Source organism: Mya arenaria, chromosome 7, assembly GCF_026914265.1.
Source record: "Mya arenaria isolate MELC-2E11 chromosome 7, ASM2691426v1".
Classification (NCBI taxonomy): domain Eukaryota; kingdom Metazoa; phylum Mollusca; class Bivalvia; order Myida; family Myidae; genus Mya; species Mya arenaria.
Window position 1 is genome coordinate 7,334,033 of NC_069128.1, and position 19,469 is coordinate 7,353,501.

Sequence of the window (19,469 nt, forward strand, 5' to 3'; positions counted from 1 at the left end):
ATTGCCCATTTGCAAACATATTCTGATTGTTTGTTGATTACTTTTTAGCCAGGGATATGTGAGTCATAACTGAACCTGGTATAATACATAAATAACAATAACAACACTTAACATCCTGCTCAAAAAAATACAACTGTTGCATAATAAGTTATTTCTCTCAAACGTATTTCATTGCATAAACGGTGTGAACGAGCTTTATAGAATGTTGAATGTATTGAGAAGCAAGAAGAAAATTATTAGGCATAGAATTAACCGCAGAAGTGAAGATATCGCCTGGCAGTCGTATTCTATAGTCCTTGTCTGTATCGGTTCTTCACAATCGCTAGTTGAGATCATGATAAATAGAAAGGTCTTTCCGCCTCTGCGTTAAGTATTTCTTTAACATAATAAAACAAGAGATAATATGATGGATATCGCGATTGTCGAAATGTGTAGGACTATGATATGATTTGGATATAATAGAACTATAATTGGCTTTGTGTTACGGCAAACTGTTCTAGTCATGTAATGCCAAGCGTATTGTTGGTATGATATCTATAGTTTCAAAACTAAATGAGCGCTATATGAAATATATAATCTATTAAATAAAAATGGTTTTCTTTATAAACTTCGGGATTTAATTAGTGTTGAAAATACAGTAAAGTTTATTCATACTGCTATTATAATATTGAATTACGGACAACGAATGACGGATATATATTATCGCAGCCACTTTATCAAAAGAATATAACACATTGTAAGGGGATTCAAAATGTGGTCCATGGAATCTAACACGTGGTTTATGAAATACAAGAAATGTTTTGTGATAAACTGCGTTGTTTTTAAAATTCAATCATTATGTGTGAATAAACTTTGAATTGTGATTTAAGTTTGCAAGATAACATCAATAATTTATAAAGGTCGATGTTCCAGAATACAACCGATAAAAATATTAGTTCGCAGCACTTAATGTTACTTACAATTGCATAACATTCAGATATTCAAATCCTGGATTTTGGCAATTTGTAACAATCTCAAAAATTTGTTTTACTAATTAATAATTTATTAATTTAAAATTATATTTCGGTTTCTATTTGTTATATTGCTTCGAGTAACTGCCCAGCAGTCATTTAATTAATACTTGGTATTATTGAATGCAAAGTGAAGAAAACCCTTCCCAAAACGGAGAATAGAAATCATTACGTGACAAAAAATAATTGCATAAAAAAGGAGTATCCATGGATTTAGAAATGTGCAATGACTTACAATGTGAAAATGGATCGGTGGATCTAAACATGAGGTATAATGACACCCAGTATGATGAAAACTATACATATGGATATTATTATATTGTGGACCAAAATGTTGAATTTTGGCAGGTAAGATATAAATAATAATAAATATGTAAGTTATACTTTTGTATAAAGCTTTTCAGTAGTTCTGTTTTAATACAATCGATGATTTTATACAATTTAATTTTTCACAATTTCAATATTGTCAGACCTGTTTACATTTAATCAACAACATGACTAGCAGTTATGTCAACTGTGATGTCAAATTATTGCGCGTCAGGACGTCAGAAAACAATGCCCGCCAGTTTTGGTTTAAGTCAATTAATTGGTCAATTATGTGTATTCGGTACGGATGGAAAATGTTCGATCTTGCACTTGAGTTCGTGTTATTTCCATCCGCGCCGAACTCACATGACTATAGAGCATGTACACCTTTGATTATACTCAGAATTTAACAAACGTTTGGGACGTAATGAATCTAGCTTATATTACACTATGCGTTATTTTCTACTTAATGACATATACCTTTTTTGAAATCCAAGTTCAGAAATGTATATCTCCATTTTTTAGTGATGAGTCTTCATATTGATTTGTCTCTCAGTTTGTGTCTGAACAAGTCTTGATAAACATCTTCACAAATAATTACAAAAACGCATTGACCTAATATAAAAAACAACAACCTTGTATACGTTATTTCTCTATTCTGGAAAAATATTAATAAAAAACTCTTATATACCGACCGACCAACACTCACTCTATCTTGGTCATGAGAGGGACGCAAAAACTATTTTAAGGCCCAGTAAACGCATAACGAGTAGTTTAGAGTAAATTAGAATGTCTGATTGAATTATGCGTCATAACGGTGATGTAGAATGCAAAATAATATTTATGGAAATTCAATTGTATAAAGTATAACATCTCGCTAGCCAGACACTGAATAACGAAGATTGCAAAAACGTTTAAGTTTATTTTTTTCTTCTGTTTTACTAACTCCTACGACAATAAATTACTCGCAAGACGAGATAGGGTTCACGTTTGTTGATGAGCAATTGAGACATTGAGACAATTGGCGATCTGATCAAAGGATTTTAAGTGAAAAAAAAGTAATAATGACATCGGTATGAACAATACATGTTATCACAGATTTACCGATGAGATGCAGGCATAATGATTCTCTTTGTGTACAGTTAATTGGCAAGATCATTCGATTGTTTACAGGTCTCGAGCGACTGTTAGCCTTTATTGATTTAAGGGATGAGATCGGTGTAACTACGTGTTGTTAATTACCCTAAACAATACTAAATATATACTTTTTTAATAATACCCCTACTTAAAGTCTACTCGACTTATTCTTGTTCAGTTTCTTAAAACATAAATTGCACATCTCTCTTTATGTTATTGTGTTATATATTTTAATTTAAATGTGTTGACACTGCGGAAAATGATTGAACATATGGGAAAGAACGGTCCCGTACATCTTGAATATACGGGCGTGTTCGGACCCGTACACCCAACGTATACGGAACACCGCGTGTACGGACTTCCGTATATCCATCCCCGTACCCGTGGATATACGGAGTTATCAATGTATATAAAGATTTCTTTTATTTCTTTCACGTATTTTTGAAAAAATACATATTTTTAGCATATAATATTTTGGCAAAATATATGTATGGATGTACGGAGCCCGTACACTCGCATGTTCGAAATGGATATACGGACCCCGTACATGCAACGTGTACGGAATGAATATACGGACCCCGTACATGCAACGTATACGGGATGGATATACGGACCCCGTACACGCAACGTGTACGGGATGAATATACGGACCCCGTACACGCAACGTGTACGGGATGAATTTACGGACCCCGTACACGCAACGTGTACGGGATGAATATACGGACCCCGTACACGCAACGTGTACGGGATGAATTTACGGACCCCATACACGCACCGTGTACGGGATGGATATACGGACCCCGTACACCCAACGTGTACGGGATGAATATACGGACCCGTACACACAACATGTACGGGATTGGAATACGGACCCCGTACACGGATGAATGTACGGACCTTATATGGGATGGACCGGGATGGTAGGGTTTGACCGTGTTAGACACGGATGATAAGAAATAACAAATACATGCTGTTTTTTTATAAAACATTATTTATAGACATAGTAAAAACTACTACTTATATAAATTCATAAGATTCAAAATTAGCATGTTTGAGTAATCAATGTTAAATGTCATTCTAGATCTGCCTTAACATAATCATTTTATTGTGGCATTTGCTCAAACAAAATGTTGTATGATTAAAAATCCACTGTCTTGTCAAACAACAATTTATACAGGCTGTTAAACAAACATCCAGAAAACATTACACAACTAATATGATTTCCATTCCGCGATTTATTGGCTTCAGGCATTAGGTCAAATTGCGCACGGACATCAGGTCACAGAAAAAAAGAAATAATACAGACACAACAAGCTTATGGCTAACAGACAGTTGAAATGCAGATTTGATATAATACAGCGATATGGCAACTTTATCACCATGAAGTTAGATAACCCCGTGATAGAAAAACCATTAGAAAATGTGACACAACCTATATAACTTATGTCTAGACTTGTTAAAGATGCACTCGCATTATAAACTGTAATCTTTGGCAGTTTTGTAGCAATTTACTGTGATCTTTGTGCTTGAAGGAAGTTATACAAAAGTTAAATCAGAGACAAAATATTTTATATCAAAACTGTCAATCTGAGAGAGTGCAGCTCTAAACAATTCAACCAGTTCATTCCCAGATGTGATGATAATACATAAGCATAAATCTGTTTTGTACAAGACATTTCTATGAAATTTGGTGTGCCAACTAATATTTAAATAAAGTAAATTCAATACATAGCTTGTATAAATTCATTTTAGATTGCCATCATTATTCTGATGGGCATTTATTCTACTTAAAAATATTTTAAGCTAACAATGCTGTACCTTAATTAAAATAACAAACCCACATTTCATCAGAATTATAGTTTATCCGTTTGTTTGATGGTTCACGTTCAAATTATAAATACCAATTCACGGTTCACAGACATAATAACTAACTAATAATCGAAGTCCCATCAACAAATAAATAACAATTATATCTTACATCTTACTTATATGCTAGCTCGTAGTCTTACCTCATTATTGTTGGGTAGTCTTCCTTGTTGCTATTTGGCTCATGTAATGACACATATGATATTGATTCTCGCGCTTTCTGCACCCCGCTGTTACGATTGGCTATTGATTATACGCTCTTGATTGGTTAAATGACTAGCGGCTAAATATTGGCTGAAACTTACGCATTTCTTGAAAATTTAAACAGAATATTAAAATTGTTTTATTTACTTTACTTTATTATTATTATTATTATTATTATTATTATTATTATTATTATTATTATTATTATTATTATTATTATCGTAAATTGAAATATTTATAGTCGCAAAAATATGCATAGCGAAAAGAAAAAAATATGTTGTAAAGCTAAAAGCATTACTACTAACGCTTTAAGAAAAATAGAATTTTCGGCAGATTTCCACATAGTTGAGATCATTATTGTGAGTTATCTTAATGACTGAAGTGAAGACATTGATGCCAAATTTAGCTGATTCTGAGAGCAACTTAAATAAGTAAAAATTGTCAAACGTAAGAGAGTGCAACTTTAAAGATAGGGCATCTTTATTGCAACTCCCTCATACCAATGGATGGGTTAGGGTCAACCGCTATTATTGAAAATAAACATAATATTGGGAAACAACAATGAAAAAGTAAGCTAACAATTAGAGCCGTTGTAAATAATATTAAGAAGAAACATCTGGTTTGCTGCTTCTTAAATTTTGATTTAATTGTTAAACTGTTTTTTAATACCATGAAGATGAACAATAAGTTTCAATTCAGAACGTTCAATATCATGCAAACTTGAAATTAATAATTATTGGTCTTGATTTTAATAAGTATTCAGTCTTATTTCTTAAAAAACAGATGCCTCTTATTTTATATAATATGACCTCAGAGCGGATTTTATCAGCATTCTTCAAAACAGTCACAATTGTTTAAATACAATAATTAGTGAGATAATGAAGCTGGCTATTTATATATTTATTTATTCTTCATTATTTCAATTTATATTTAGTTCGGTCATAAAATTTCCAACAGTCTGTCGAATTAATTAATAAGTTTTAGAATTTGTGTGTTTTAGATGTATTTCGTATAGTTTTATGACCCACTGGACATGTGTTTTTTCAAAGCAAATGATCATGTCACTAAGTGTCATAACGCGGGCTGTCAGTCAAACTAGCCGGCCAATACCCGACTGACCAATCAGCGTCCAAATAAGGCGTGGCTTATCAGTTGACCGTTGCTATCCGCCATGACCACCGACAATCTGCACTTCACAGTAGTATAATACGTTTTTTTATATATTTATTACAAATGTGTTCTTTATGATTGAGAAAAAGATTAAACAAATAAGGAGAGTCAAAACACTGACACTATTGAAATTACATTGATTTGGACTTCCTCTGCATTTTTTTAACATACATAATAATAAATGAGTATTCAAACTGCACTCTCACAGATTGACCGTTTTGACATTTTTTGTCTTGGAATGAGCCAATTTCGCCATTCAGTGATATAAGGCTGCTGATAAATTATCAGATCACAGTTTTTCATACTTAGGTGTGTAAATTGATGTTTTATGGGAAAAGGGTTACACTTATACTATCGCTTTAAAAATAGACTAAATATTTCGGCAGTTTTTTTAAACAGTTGAGATCTGTTATACTGTGAGTTATCTTATATGACTGAAATGAAGGCTTTAATGCCAAAATAAGCAGATGAGAAAAAACTTAAAGAAAATGTTAAAATTGTCAATCTTTATTTCAACTCCCTCATGCCAAGAAGTTCATAATAGGAATCAAACTATGAAGAAAGTAAGCTAACAATTAGAGCCATTTTCAATAAAATTAAGATAAAAACAAATCTGGGTTCTTCAAAATTAGAACTAAATGCAATTTTAATAAAATGCAATTAGAAAACTTGAAATTAATGAATATATTTGTTGTGTTTAATTAGTAATCGGTCTCTTTTGACGCCCTATCTTAGATATGATCTTATTGTATCAGCATTCATCACAGCAGATGTCACAGATAATATAAAATTGTTTGAATACAATTATAAGTGAGATAAACCTGCTGGATATTTATTCATTCATTCATTCATTCATTCATTCATTCATTCATTCATTCATTCATTCATTCATTCATTCATTCATTCATTCATTCATTCATTCATTCATTCATTCATTCATTCATTCATTCATTCATTTATTTATTTATTTATTTATCGTTATTCAATTCATGCATAATATGATAATAATATTTTTCCGCAGTTTGTCGATGAAATTAATTAATAATTTTAATAATTCGTGTCTCGTAGATTTATGACCCACTGGCCATGTGGTTATGAAAACAATTGATCTCCGCGCGACATGCTCTAATTGGAAAGGCCATAAAAGTACCCGAAAAAAAGATAATGATGACACTTCTTAAATATATTAAGTGCCACCTTTCCTAACATTTAGGAGTGAACCCCTCCCCTCAAAACGTATATGCCCCATTGGTATATTCATCATATACGGGGGAACTAAACATTCCCGAACACTAAGCGGAAACTAAACATTCCCGAACACTAAGCGTGTACGGGAAACACAACTTGTCCGTGTTTCCATTTTGTACGGGTAATGTTACTTGTATATTTCTAAACATCCATAATATACGGGATTTTTACACGCCTGTATATTCAACATGTACGGGAAATTAAACATTCCTGGGCCCTAGCCGTGAATTTATCCACCCAGCATTGACGAATTCAGTTATTTTGTATCATATAGATGTCATTGTTATTTCTTCAACGGCTGTTCAAACACATAAAAGCGTTAATATTTCTACAAAACGCGACTCCTGTTACTCTGCGAAACAGGGAAAAAGAAAAAGTCAATGTAATAAATGTTGATCGTTTCATATATGCTGTCAAATGTTACACCACTCAGCATTGTCAAATCTTATTCTTCTGTATCATGAAGATGTCGCTTTAATTTTATCAAAGGCTGTTAAAACAATAAAAGCATTTACAATTTCTACAAAACGTTACTCTTACTTACATATTCCTGTTTCTCTGCAAGTCAGTGGTATAAATGGTGATCATATCATATATGCTGTCAAATGAAATAACAATTAACCTTACTTGATTACAAAATTCAAAACTATTTTAAAGCATGGGTGTACGGGAAAGAGTACATTTCCGTATATCCATAGTGTACGGGAATTGTAACTTTTCCGTACAGTCAGCGTGTACTGGAACTGATATATTTCCGTACATTCATAATATACGGGAATTGTACACGCCCGTATATTTATCGTGTACGGGAATGATATAATCCTGTACACGATGAATATGCGGAAGAACATAATTTCCCGTATTTTCAACATGTACGGAGACCGTACATACCCGTACACTCAAGATATACGGAGATGTACGGTGTCGTACATCAATCAAAATAGTTTAAGTACTAGTCGTTAGTTAATCAACTCAGTATTGTCCATTTTATTTATTTGTTATAATTCAGACCTTTTTTTAATTTCATTAAAAGCTGTCTAAACCCGTTAAAGCATTTGATTTTTACTGACACCATCCTATTTTTCTACGTAACAGTGATTTTTTAAGTCAATGGTATAAATGTCGTTCATATCATGTATGCTATCAAATTTAACACCCCAAGAGCTATATTGATTACAGAATTTATTTTTTTATTATAACACGGATGTACGGGTAAGTATACGCCCGTACATCGAATCCCGTATACTCAAGATGTGCGAGTTTTATGAATATACGGGTCCGAACATACCCGTATATTTAACATCCCGTACACTTACCGTTCACGTTGGATGTACGGGTTTCAGTACATTCCCGTATATTCAACCATTTTCCGCAGTGTGAATTCCATATAAATCAGACCTAAATTTAGCAAAAGGTGGTAGGTTTGTCTTCAAAGCTTTATCCGAGGGTCTTGCCTGTCATATTTAGACTGGACAAATTATCCTGTGTCACCAATGTTTATGCAACGGTAATGTTTATCAGTTAGTTATGAGAGGAATGAAGACACGCCTGATACGTCAGTTTATGCTCGCTGACTCCACAACCATTACAGGTGCCACAGCTGGTTGTCCTTCTTGTTATCGTCCTGATGAGGATTTCAAATCCATACCAGGTGCCACAACTGGTTTTCGTCGTTGTTCTGTTCCTTTAAATTATATCAAAACCATTCTAGGTACCACAACTGGTTGTCCTGAATGTTCTCTTTCTGATGATTGTCCTCGGCAACACGTGCGTCCTTGTCGCTATCTACATGTCGGAAAAGGGAATCAAGACAAGAATGAACTATTTGATGATGCACCTTGCAGTCGCAGGTAAGGAAGTTGTTTGTATGGGCGTTTTGATTAACCTAATTATATAGTACTATACAAAATAATGGGGGTTTCCTATACCTAGTTGCTTTATCATACCCATCCATACCCGATTTTAAAATACCTGACTGTCTATCTTGTAAAATACAATTGGTAAACTATGATACTATCTACAAGTTACTCAAATAATTCCCCTCTGATACGCATTTTGAATTGGGAAGCACATGTATTCACAATCTGACGTAACCGATATTTCGACCTTGCTATGTCGTTCGTGGACAAGTGGTATAATGTTATTAAATTAACAAAAAAATTAATAAAATGCATATCATTTTAAATATACATTCCAATAAAAGTAAAACAATGAACAATGTATCAAAATATAAACGTTTCTGAAAGAAACTTATTTTTAAAGAAACCTAGTACAGTCGGTACGGAGCACTTTGAGGTCTTAACAAAACGCGAAACAAAAGCGCTCACTTTTAACGCAATTAAACGAGAATTTGGCGCCAAATTATGTCAACGTGTTGAATGCATATTTTATGACGTCATATCCGTATTCATCAGAAATATTGACGTCATTACTCGACATTTGAATTGTTAACATTATCAACAAACATAGGTAGTGAGCGTGCTCAGCCATAATCATGGATACGACGTTAAGGACGGAACAACGTTCCGTTATTAAACATTGTGCTGCAACAGGAATGACACCAACAGCAACCCTGAAGTTTATGGATCGTGGTTCTGCGAAATGTTGCAGAAGTCTTGTGTTTAAATGGCATAAGCGATTCAGAGACGGTGAAATCAGCGTGGATGATTCTCCAAGAACGGGCCGGCCATCTAGGACTGAACGCGACATAGCATGGGTCCGAGATATTTTACAAACTGATCGCAGAAAAACCGTTCGGGAAATAAGTGATATCACTGGAATTTGTGCAAACGTTGTTTATCGGACCATAACACAGGACCTAGGTATGCGGAAAGTTTGTGCGCGATGGGTGCCCCGGCTACTTAACGATGAGCAGAATAAAAAAAGAATCAGCGTTTCAAGTGCCTTTTTGGACCGTTTTCAACGCCAGGGTGATGCCTTCCTGAAACGTATAGTGACAATGGACGAGACCTGGCTTTATTTATATGAACCCGAATCCAAACAGCAATCCATGGTGTAGAAACACCCGACCTCACCACCACCAAAGAAGGCGAAAGTCTGCAAGTCTGCTAAGAAATTCATGTATATTTTCTTCATGGATTCTGAAGGTATGATCCTACAGCACCAGGTACCGGAAGGGAAAACTGTCAATGCCGCGTTTTATCAGAAGGTATTTAAAGATTTTATTTTTTTAAACCAATTTATATCTAATTAAATAGATTAAATAAAAAAGAGTTTTAAACAACATTTCACAATTAATCATTTAACAAGGAACGGATCATTACCCGCACGAAAACGTGTCCTACGGTTTCACATTTATTTGTTTATTTTCAGGTAATACGCAGGGACTTCTTAAACGCCTACCGGAAGAAGCGGCCTCAGGCTAATATCGATGATATCATATATCACCAGGACAACGCACCTTCACACAGAGCGGCCGATACACTGCTGACTATTGATTTCCTTGGCTTTGAACGTTTGGAGCATGCGCCCTATAGTCCCGATTGCGCCCCCATGGACTTTGTTGTTTTTCCACGACTTAAGGGGGATTTACGTGGACAACGATTCACTGATATGAAGGAACTCGCCCTGGTCGTACGATCTACAGTTGCTTCATATGACAAATCATGGTACCGTGACATTTACAAGAAATGGGTAGATCGTCACAACAAGTGCATGAACTGCATGGGAGAATATTTTGAAAAAAATGTAACGTGACGTTAAATGTTGGCGTTTTTTACGTCAAAGTGCTCCGTGGCTGTGATAGGGTATGCTGTAAAGCCGCTGTAAAACTGTTTATGTTCTATGTATTTTGACACGTGTTCGTGTTTCCAGTGCGGAATTAAATGTATTTTTTGACTGTATCATTATATTTTATCTAAACATACTAATAATATTTAAATGTTGTCCACGAACTTTACGTACAGCCCTCGTATTGGTCAATTCGGCCAAATTCTACCGAAATGAAAATACCGCAAAATTACGTCAGATATTTTTTTTCCAGCACTGTGTGTATTAACGTTTTTTTTATCCAGGACAACGAGCTACATTAAGGGTACCTGTATATTTTGATAAACTAACTGCTTCAAACAGTGAGCTTATCAACATATAATGCAATAACAATAATATTTTACAATAGACCATCGAAAAGCATAACATAGTCACAGTTAATATATACATCCGGCAGGCTAAAGAAAGGCGGTGCATATTTACATTTCAAAAGCATCACCGACACAAAACAACGTCCTGAGTTCTCCTCAGAGAAATCAAAATAAATGTTTTAGCCATAGGCTAATTTATCGTCATTCTATGATTGCCGATTTAATGAGACAAAAGTTAATCACATTTCTGTCATTTTCAGATCTGACGGTTGGGCTATTTCACTTAACGGCCGATATTGTCGAGCGCTGGCTCGTGGTCTGGTACGGTGGCGCAGCTCTCTGCAAAATTATCAAGTTCCTTCAGGTCAGCAAAAATATTGGATATTATTTCTGAAGACACCAGCTTTAAGATTGTTCACCACACGATTTGGAAGGTTCAGTATAGAAAAATCAAACAGACATACTTCAACACCAACCTTTGGTTCTGAGACTAATATAAAGAAATTAATATTTTCTCTTGGCTGTTTTTTAATTCATTGATAAATCGGGTAAGCTGGTTTTAAGTCAAGTTTCCTGATAAAAAACAAGTATAAACATAAATTCCAGACGGTTTATAATAAGTTTGATAAGAATGACACATACACAATGTTAATATTGTTTTTATTCGTTTTGTGAATCTCGAACGATAATAAATTCTGAATATAACGGTGGACACAGTTGACAGAAATCTCATAAGTAATTGGTATAATTTACTAATAAATAGTATTACTACTATTCAGTCTACCGGTCGGCACACGTACATCAGAATGTGAGTGTGTCTTTGTCATTCTTTGCAAATAATCTCTTTACAAGCCTACATATGCAACGAATTGAATTCAATTTTGTAATAACCTGAATGATATATTTCACAATATACGGATTTGAAGGATAACAACATCTCAAAACACCTATTTGTCGCCCAATCGTTAAAACAAATAAAGATAATGTTAGTGACGTGGATGGAGGAAGTTTATCTGGCAAGGTGGAGGAATTTATCGGGTGAGCCGAAGGCGAACCCGATAAACTCCGCAGTCGAGCCAGAAAAATTTTCTCCATCCACGGCACTTACCTAGTATTCTATTTATCCTGTTACTTTGTTTATTTTAACACTATAAATAACCTTAAAATTTTTAAGTTTCTTTAAAAATAAGGGGAACAACTGTTTTCTCCCTGATGGCGCCATCACACTCTGTATCCATGTTTAAATCGTTCCCGAAATAGTTCCCAAGCTGTTTTTAATACGCTTGCAGTCAAAGTCATTGCATTTTGATACGTCAATATCAATTCAAAATATAACAAAGCTTTTAAAAGTGCATAAACATGAATCAGTCACCAAACATTATCTGATGATGTAACAATTATTCTGCAAGTCACAGAGTACAGTACATAGGTCATGATTCAAGATCACGAATGTTTACAAACAATCGCCACATGTTAAATTGATTTCATTCGTGTTGATAGTGTTGGATGTTTAGAACAGCACCGGCAAAGAGATAATTCATTTCTGTTGTAAGACAGATTTTGTCACTCACCACAGAAATGGAATTTACTATCGTTGAATTTCCAGAATTTGCGGGTGGGGTAAGATTTTCACATTAGATGTAGATTTTCTGGTGGATTGTTTTACAAATGTCAATATTATGCAGAGTGATGGGACTTTATGGGCGAGGGAGTGTTGAGGTCGGTTGTTGGCGGACTATGATGCTGAAACATTATTTGTGTTTTTCCTCTGTCATTTCAGAATTGAAAAGAAGTCCGTTTTCGTGGTCACATGACCAACTGACTGTAGATAAACATCACGTAATCTACTATCCTAATAAACTAAAATTTACACGGCACCTTGTTATTGGACAGATTTGTATGCAAGTGACAGGATATAATGGTTTCTCGTGTTTCATGTTATATTGGGAGGACTGTACACATTTGATAAAATTAATACTTTGCAGGTTCTGGTAGTTTACTCATCAACGTTTATGATTGTTGCCTTAAGTATTGACAGAGCTGACGCTATTGCTCGGCCAATGAAATTCACTAGAAAAGGTATGAGTTAGTTTTGTCAGCATTTCAAAACCCTGTTTATTACTAATATAATTTTTAAAACTTATCCAAAATGTATGTCGTACTGTTACCAAAATCCTATTTCATTTCAAGGCCAAATAAAACAATAAACGAGAGCCTCACGTCGTCAACAGACAACCAACGTTACACAACTATGAATATGTCGTTAGTGTGAAGTATGCTCGTAAAATATTGTTAGTACAACCTGTTATATTTAATAGCATTCTATGGGAATTATCTAATGATTAATGCATACCGTTTGCGAAAAAAACATATATAGCCAATTCGAAAGATCATAGATATAAAATAGTTATTTTCTTCGAAGGATGACGGCGCAGAACTGTATTTTATGTTATATTTTTTTCGTCGTTTAAATGTCGGACTTAATTTTGAGCCTGATATTGCATTGTCACACATTTTGCAAAGTAAGTGAAAAGTTATATGTTTGTTGAAACAGATCCCATGCTAAATGCGCATGCTCAATGATTGTATGTTCTGTATAACACTTGAAATAACACTATTGAGCTATATATCTCGTCTACAATTAATTGGATGAGGTTATAACAAAACAGTGTGATTATCAGTGGTTTCATATGATGTCATAAATTTGCTCAGAAAGCGAGCTTAGGAGACGATACGTTTATTTTACTTCAGCTACCACAGTGAGAGCTCTCGTGATCGGAGCGTGGATTAGTTCAGCAATATTTTCTGTTCCAGCATTCCTATTCTTTGATACTATGCCTCTGAACGGAGAGTATTATTGTCTGATGACACTGCAGAATAGATGGCAATGGCAGGTTCGTTTTCATTGTAAACTTACATGATAAAGCGTCTCAAATAGGTCTTATTTGTTTTCATTAATTGTATTGTGACAAATAATTCAAAAAGAATAAATGTATGCTATAGGTTATTGTTCATACAGTGGAAAACGTATGTCCCTTGTTATATGGAAACTAATTCAAAGTTGGAATTAATACAAAAGCAAAAACCGTTTATTAGTTCAAACATTGCAAAAAGTGTCCTTCTAGTAATAATGAAATTTATTAAAATAGGAACAAATCCGATAGCAAAACTGTCAATTAGTGCATACAGTGCAAAATATGTCTGGCAACATTGAAACCAATTCAAACAGGAACAATGCAATAGCATTACCTGTCACAGTTTATAGAATTAAGACAAATGCATCCAGAGTAAACGTCCAAGGCAGAACCATAGACAACGTTTTCCTATAACTCTAAAATTTTATATTTCAGTTATACATTACATTGGTAGCACTGACAGCATTAATCATACCTGCACTGATAATTGTTTCCTGTTACACAATTATCATGTATGCTATCTGGGAAACGGGCCGTGGCTTAAACGCGTTGCAATCTGCGCATTCATCTGCCAACAGTAAGTGAATTTGATAATGTATGTTCATGTTGTAATCATGCTAATGACCAAACAATAATACAATATCTAACACCCAAAATTACTATTTTGAGTCAACAATAATGTGTAGATCTAAACAAAGACTGTAATTAAGTATAATGTAAGGTTTAAGGTATCCTATAAACACGAATGTAAATGTTTGATGCCTGGTCATTATTCTTATATATTTGCAACGGTTGTTGACCTTGAAAAAACATCAAAATATATCAGTCCACAACTAATTTCAGTTACAATAAAGAACAACAATACAAAGCAGGAATTATTAAACAATACCCATTACACTGTACACACATTATAATGAATCACCATCAAAATTTATCATAACTGCCAGTGGCTTATACACTGACAAGCTTTTTTTATACATCGGATACCTTGAATTATTTCTCTTGCATTCATTACCAGCTATAAAATGCCAAAATAGTTTATTCTCTACGGAATAATTGTAAAATTATTTATTTGGTATGTATTCATTTCCATTGTTGTTTTTTTTAAGCCTTATTGTATTCGTTTTATCATTTTCATTCGATTCTTATAACAATGCTAAAACTTGTGCAATTAATGTTTTCAGGATCGCCTATGCCAGGCAATAACAAAGGAATAATTCCCCAAGCCCAGATAAAAACTGTCAAGATGACACTTATTATTGTCATTAGTGAGTTTTATTTATTTCATGATTAGCTTTCACCATTAGCTGCGTATCAAAAAAGAGACAAACGAAATGTTATTAACAATTTTTTTTATTTATTCTTGGTGAACAAAGCTTGCAAGACAATTTCGTTCAGACACATTTGTAGACTAGATATCATTGATCAAAACTATATGTTTGGTTACTTGTTTTGCAATGTAACACATGCAGTGTTTCATGATACTGAAGATATTCCTTGTCCATTCCTATACTTTCCAAATGTACGAGGAACTACAAAGGTTAAATTACGACAAATTCAGAAAAAAACAACATTGTAGAGGGGATGAATTTTAGGCACGTTTGATTTATAAAGAATTCGAATATAACTACATATATAATCATAAAACCATGGCACGATGTACTATTGCTACTGTTCATGACTACTTTTTTTCAGTGTTTGTGCTGTGCTGGTGTCCATACTTCGTATATAACTTAAAGGACGTGTATAGTGAAATTGTTAACAATTCCAAAACATACCACGCCTTAACGTCGCTTATACAGAGCTTAGCACCTCTAAACTCTGCAGCAAATCCTATAATTTATGGCGTATTTGGAACTGGAATATGTACACATTTAAGGTATGATTTTAATGCACGTTTGTTACCATATCCTAACTTACCCAACGGCAATTACTATATCATAACTTACTTAACTGCACTTACAATATCCTAAATTATTACTTCAGGTACTATTAGGTACAAAGGAGCATTATTTACATCATATTATGTTCTGATTCAGTCTTGAACTGAATTCACAATGTATGTAAACTGTTTCAGACGGTTGCCTTGCTGTATGAATCTACACAGCTGGTGTTGTGGTTGTGATTGTTACGCTAGGAGAACACTACTAAGGAATAGCACAAATAATTTAACGAATGTTGAAAACACAGGGGGCGATGGTACGTCTGCCACATGCTTAATACATAGACCAAACTTCAGCGGGATCAAACCAGGATTTAGACGAGAATCTAGACTACAAGAAAAGCTCAACAGAAAGAATATCCTTGTCGCATGCACTAGGAGCAACGGTAACAAACATATGCCGGAATCGATAGAACTCATGGATAGCAACAAAAGTTTATACCAACAAAACACGCCCGCAAAAAGACCGTTTAACAGACGTCCATCAGGACTTCCGCTGGCAAACAGGAAAATGACACACGGTGGAATTATATTGTTGGAATCTTACGGAAAGAGAGTGCAAAAGACAGACATTAACAATGACATGGCTGAGACGAATAATTTGTTAAATGAAGGTGATGAAAAGAAAGTGAAATCCCAACCCTCCAACTTGATTCAACGCACATTAAATGTATAAGCCATTATAAAGTATACAAATTATATGGTATACGATGTAATTATATTTTCTTGTTGATTATGCTCAATATAAAAGATATAATGTTAAATATTTAATAGTGTTTGTCCTACAACAACCTGTGATCATGGACCGTAAATATATTACTTTTTCGATCGCTTTTTTGTATTCTACCAAACCACTGAAAACAACAGACATAAGACTAGAAGTCAAAACAATAACTGTAAACCTTGCTTAGAGGAATAAAGTATGGGCCCAAATGACACTGAACGAGAGATGCAAACAAACCACACACACATCAACACAGCTGTATCAAAATAAAATGTATTGGGAGTCACAGTTAACTGTCACTGTATACTTCAATGGTGCCACTTTTCTATTCGTTCCGGCGATATTTAAGTTCTAAATTGAGCAACTAATGAGCGTTTACTTTTCTTCCGAAGGTCATGTAACTTTCACATTTCAATTTTTATTATAACTAAAAGATTTGTCCAATCACGAGATTCTTCACCTCGCTCAATCAATTACTATTACACCTGTTTTAGTCCATTCCAAACACATGAGCGCCCAGCTGGTCACGGTCCATTATCACAGGACTATTCCAGAGGCATATCATGCACAATTAGCGGTAATGGGTAGGAACACATCCAGTGTCCAATGTTAGAACATAAATTAAAGAAAACAAATAATTACTAAGAGCGTACGTCAAAACACGATTTTAAATGTTATGGAATTACTGAAATTGTTTGTAACCCAACACTGAAATACCATACTTAATGCATACAATACAATTTATATTCCATTGGTTTGGGTTTGTCCCTCCCTGTTCATACATGTTGTAAAAATGGTCTGAATTTGTTTCCAGTTTGATTCACCGTAGTTTCTTTCTTCATAACCTTATTTTTTCGGATGAAGACGGGAACCACTATATTGAAAAACAAAATCGAACAACATAACATATTTCTTAGTGGTTACCGTCTTCATCCGAAAAAATAAGGTTATGAAGAAAGAAACTACGGTGAATCAAGTCTTTCTCTTCAATAATTATATACTGATTTCAAACAAAATGTTGTATTAATCAGCCTCTGGGTTCATTAGCAAAACCTATCTAAAATGCCTAAGAATTGTTAAAAGAAAAAGCATACTATCTTAATTTCAACTTCTGTCAGCTATATACAGCAGGTGTATCGAAACGTGCCAGAAATAATAAACAAATAGCATGTATTAAAAACATTTTGTTCATGAAATACTTAATCATGCTTTATAAGTTTTCGAAAAAATTGTCGGTCGGCAATAGAAGATTCAAACCTACTTATCAAAGCTACAGTATCGTCAATCAGTATGCAATAACAAAGCGTCATTCTTCATAATAATACAGGTAAATAAACGTATTCAGCTTGCCATCTGTATGATTACCATGAGTTCATTAAACTGTTTCATTGACATGGTATAATTTTATAATCCTGCACGATCTACCGATTCCAAACATACTGTTGAATAAATCAGGAACTTAAATAAGGCCACATCAAATGGATGCTATGCCAGCCTCTTAAGATATAAACAAAGTCAATATAATAGATTCCTATTATAGTGTTTTCATAATCTGAGCTATTCACGAAACTAGGGAGAAGGAATTTTACCAGACTGATTAGAGAAAGAAAGAGAACAGATAACCACAGGGGACTGAACTATTGAACCACGTTTGCGAAAAACAAAACAATTAAAGTAATTAGAATAATTCTTTCATATGGTACTAAATATTTGATGCTTTATAAGATTTTGGTGGCAATTTATCCGAGTCTCTGCCTTATCACTTAATCAAGGATGAACAGCATTATCACTTTTATATGTAATTGCGTCTCAGTTTTCGTGGTAATGATTTGTCACAATGGTTTTTAGAAACCGTGACAAAATGAGTTATAACAAGATAGGGACCGAAACAAAGAAGATTTTACGCTATTATTGCGTAAGATGTACTTGACAAAGCCCAAACAGTGTTCAATAGTGTAAATAAGTACAAGAAGTATATAAGATTAAAACAATCAAAACAATATAAATGCCCTCTTTTGGTGGTTTACAGAAAGATTTGAATGCATGCATGTCTATTCACTGACGTAATTAATTTGATCTTGTTTTTTAAACTATGGCACGATGTTTTGATTAAATTCAAACAAATCGGTTTCTAATTTTAACCAAATACTGACAAATCTTACTGTATCGCAGTGTAACTATTGGTGCAATCCTGTCACGGCAGCTGCAGACCCCAAGCTTAGACATACGTTTTTTGTTCTAAAATTCAAGAACAAGAAAAATAAAAATATAAAGAGATTACACTCTGAAAGCGCAAATATTTGAAAAGAACGAACACAGCCATAATTAATAGTGCAAAACAAATCTAAAAATCTAAAACATTAATCACTGATCAAGCTTAAGGATGCCGGTATCAAATGTAAAATTGTCAGGACATCAGCTATGCAAGGTTGACACTATATTCTATCAAATTCTGAGGTAGCTTATGACAAAGAACCATCGAGATTTATCTACAATTAAATGTAATCAGAATTTCTGAGTCTGAGAAATGTTCTACAGATATCACGGTGATAATTAAAGAAGTCCAACTTCAACACAAATTATTTATTTATGAAACAACGTTTCGGCCATTCGGCCTTCATCAGGTTGTATGTATATAATGAACAGGAAATGACGTCAACATCAAATGACGTCAACGTTGATAACGTCAAAATATAGCATACATTTTTGCGCAAAATAATGTCTTATAGGATCTAAAGAGATACAATTATACTGGTAAAATGCAATATAAATGCATAAACAAACATCAATAAACCAGTATAAACTATGCAACATTAAATAGGTTAAAACAGTTATAAAGCAGATTAA

At 34.0% G+C, this 19,469-nt stretch overlaps 1 protein-coding gene across 1 annotated transcript; it reads left to right on the forward strand.

Annotated features, from left to right (window-relative positions):
- The first annotated feature begins 1,090 nt into the window (after window positions 1-1,090).
- Window positions 1,091-16,669, forward strand: LOC128241881 (cardioacceleratory peptide receptor-like). Its single transcript, XM_052959002.1, has 9 exons — window positions 1,091-1,358; window positions 8,653-8,791; window positions 11,302-11,405; window positions 13,027-13,120; window positions 13,793-13,935; window positions 14,392-14,533; window positions 15,141-15,224; window positions 15,652-15,835; window positions 16,034-16,669. Exons 1-9 carry the CDS (start codon window positions 1,218-1,220, stop codon window positions 16,572-16,574), a joined length of 1,572 nt encoding a protein of 523 aa, XP_052814962.1. The 5' UTR covers window positions 1,091-1,217; the 3' UTR covers window positions 16,575-16,669.
- Window positions 16,670-19,469: the final 2,800 nt, after the last annotated feature.

Excerpts from the sequence above, each read along its gene's own strand:
- LOC128241881 (XM_052959002.1), top strand. The coding sequence starts at position 1,218 with ATGGATTTAGAAATGTGCAATGACTTACAATGTGAAAATGGATCGGTG. Across the intron at positions 1,359-8,652 it reads AAAATGTTGAATTTTGGCAG|GTACCACAACTGGTTGTCCT; the intron begins GTAAGATATAAA and ends AAACCATTCTAG. Across the intron at positions 13,121-13,792 it reads AATGAAATTCACTAGAAAAG|CTACCACAGTGAGAGCTCTC; the intron begins GTATGAGTTAGT and ends ATTTTACTTCAG.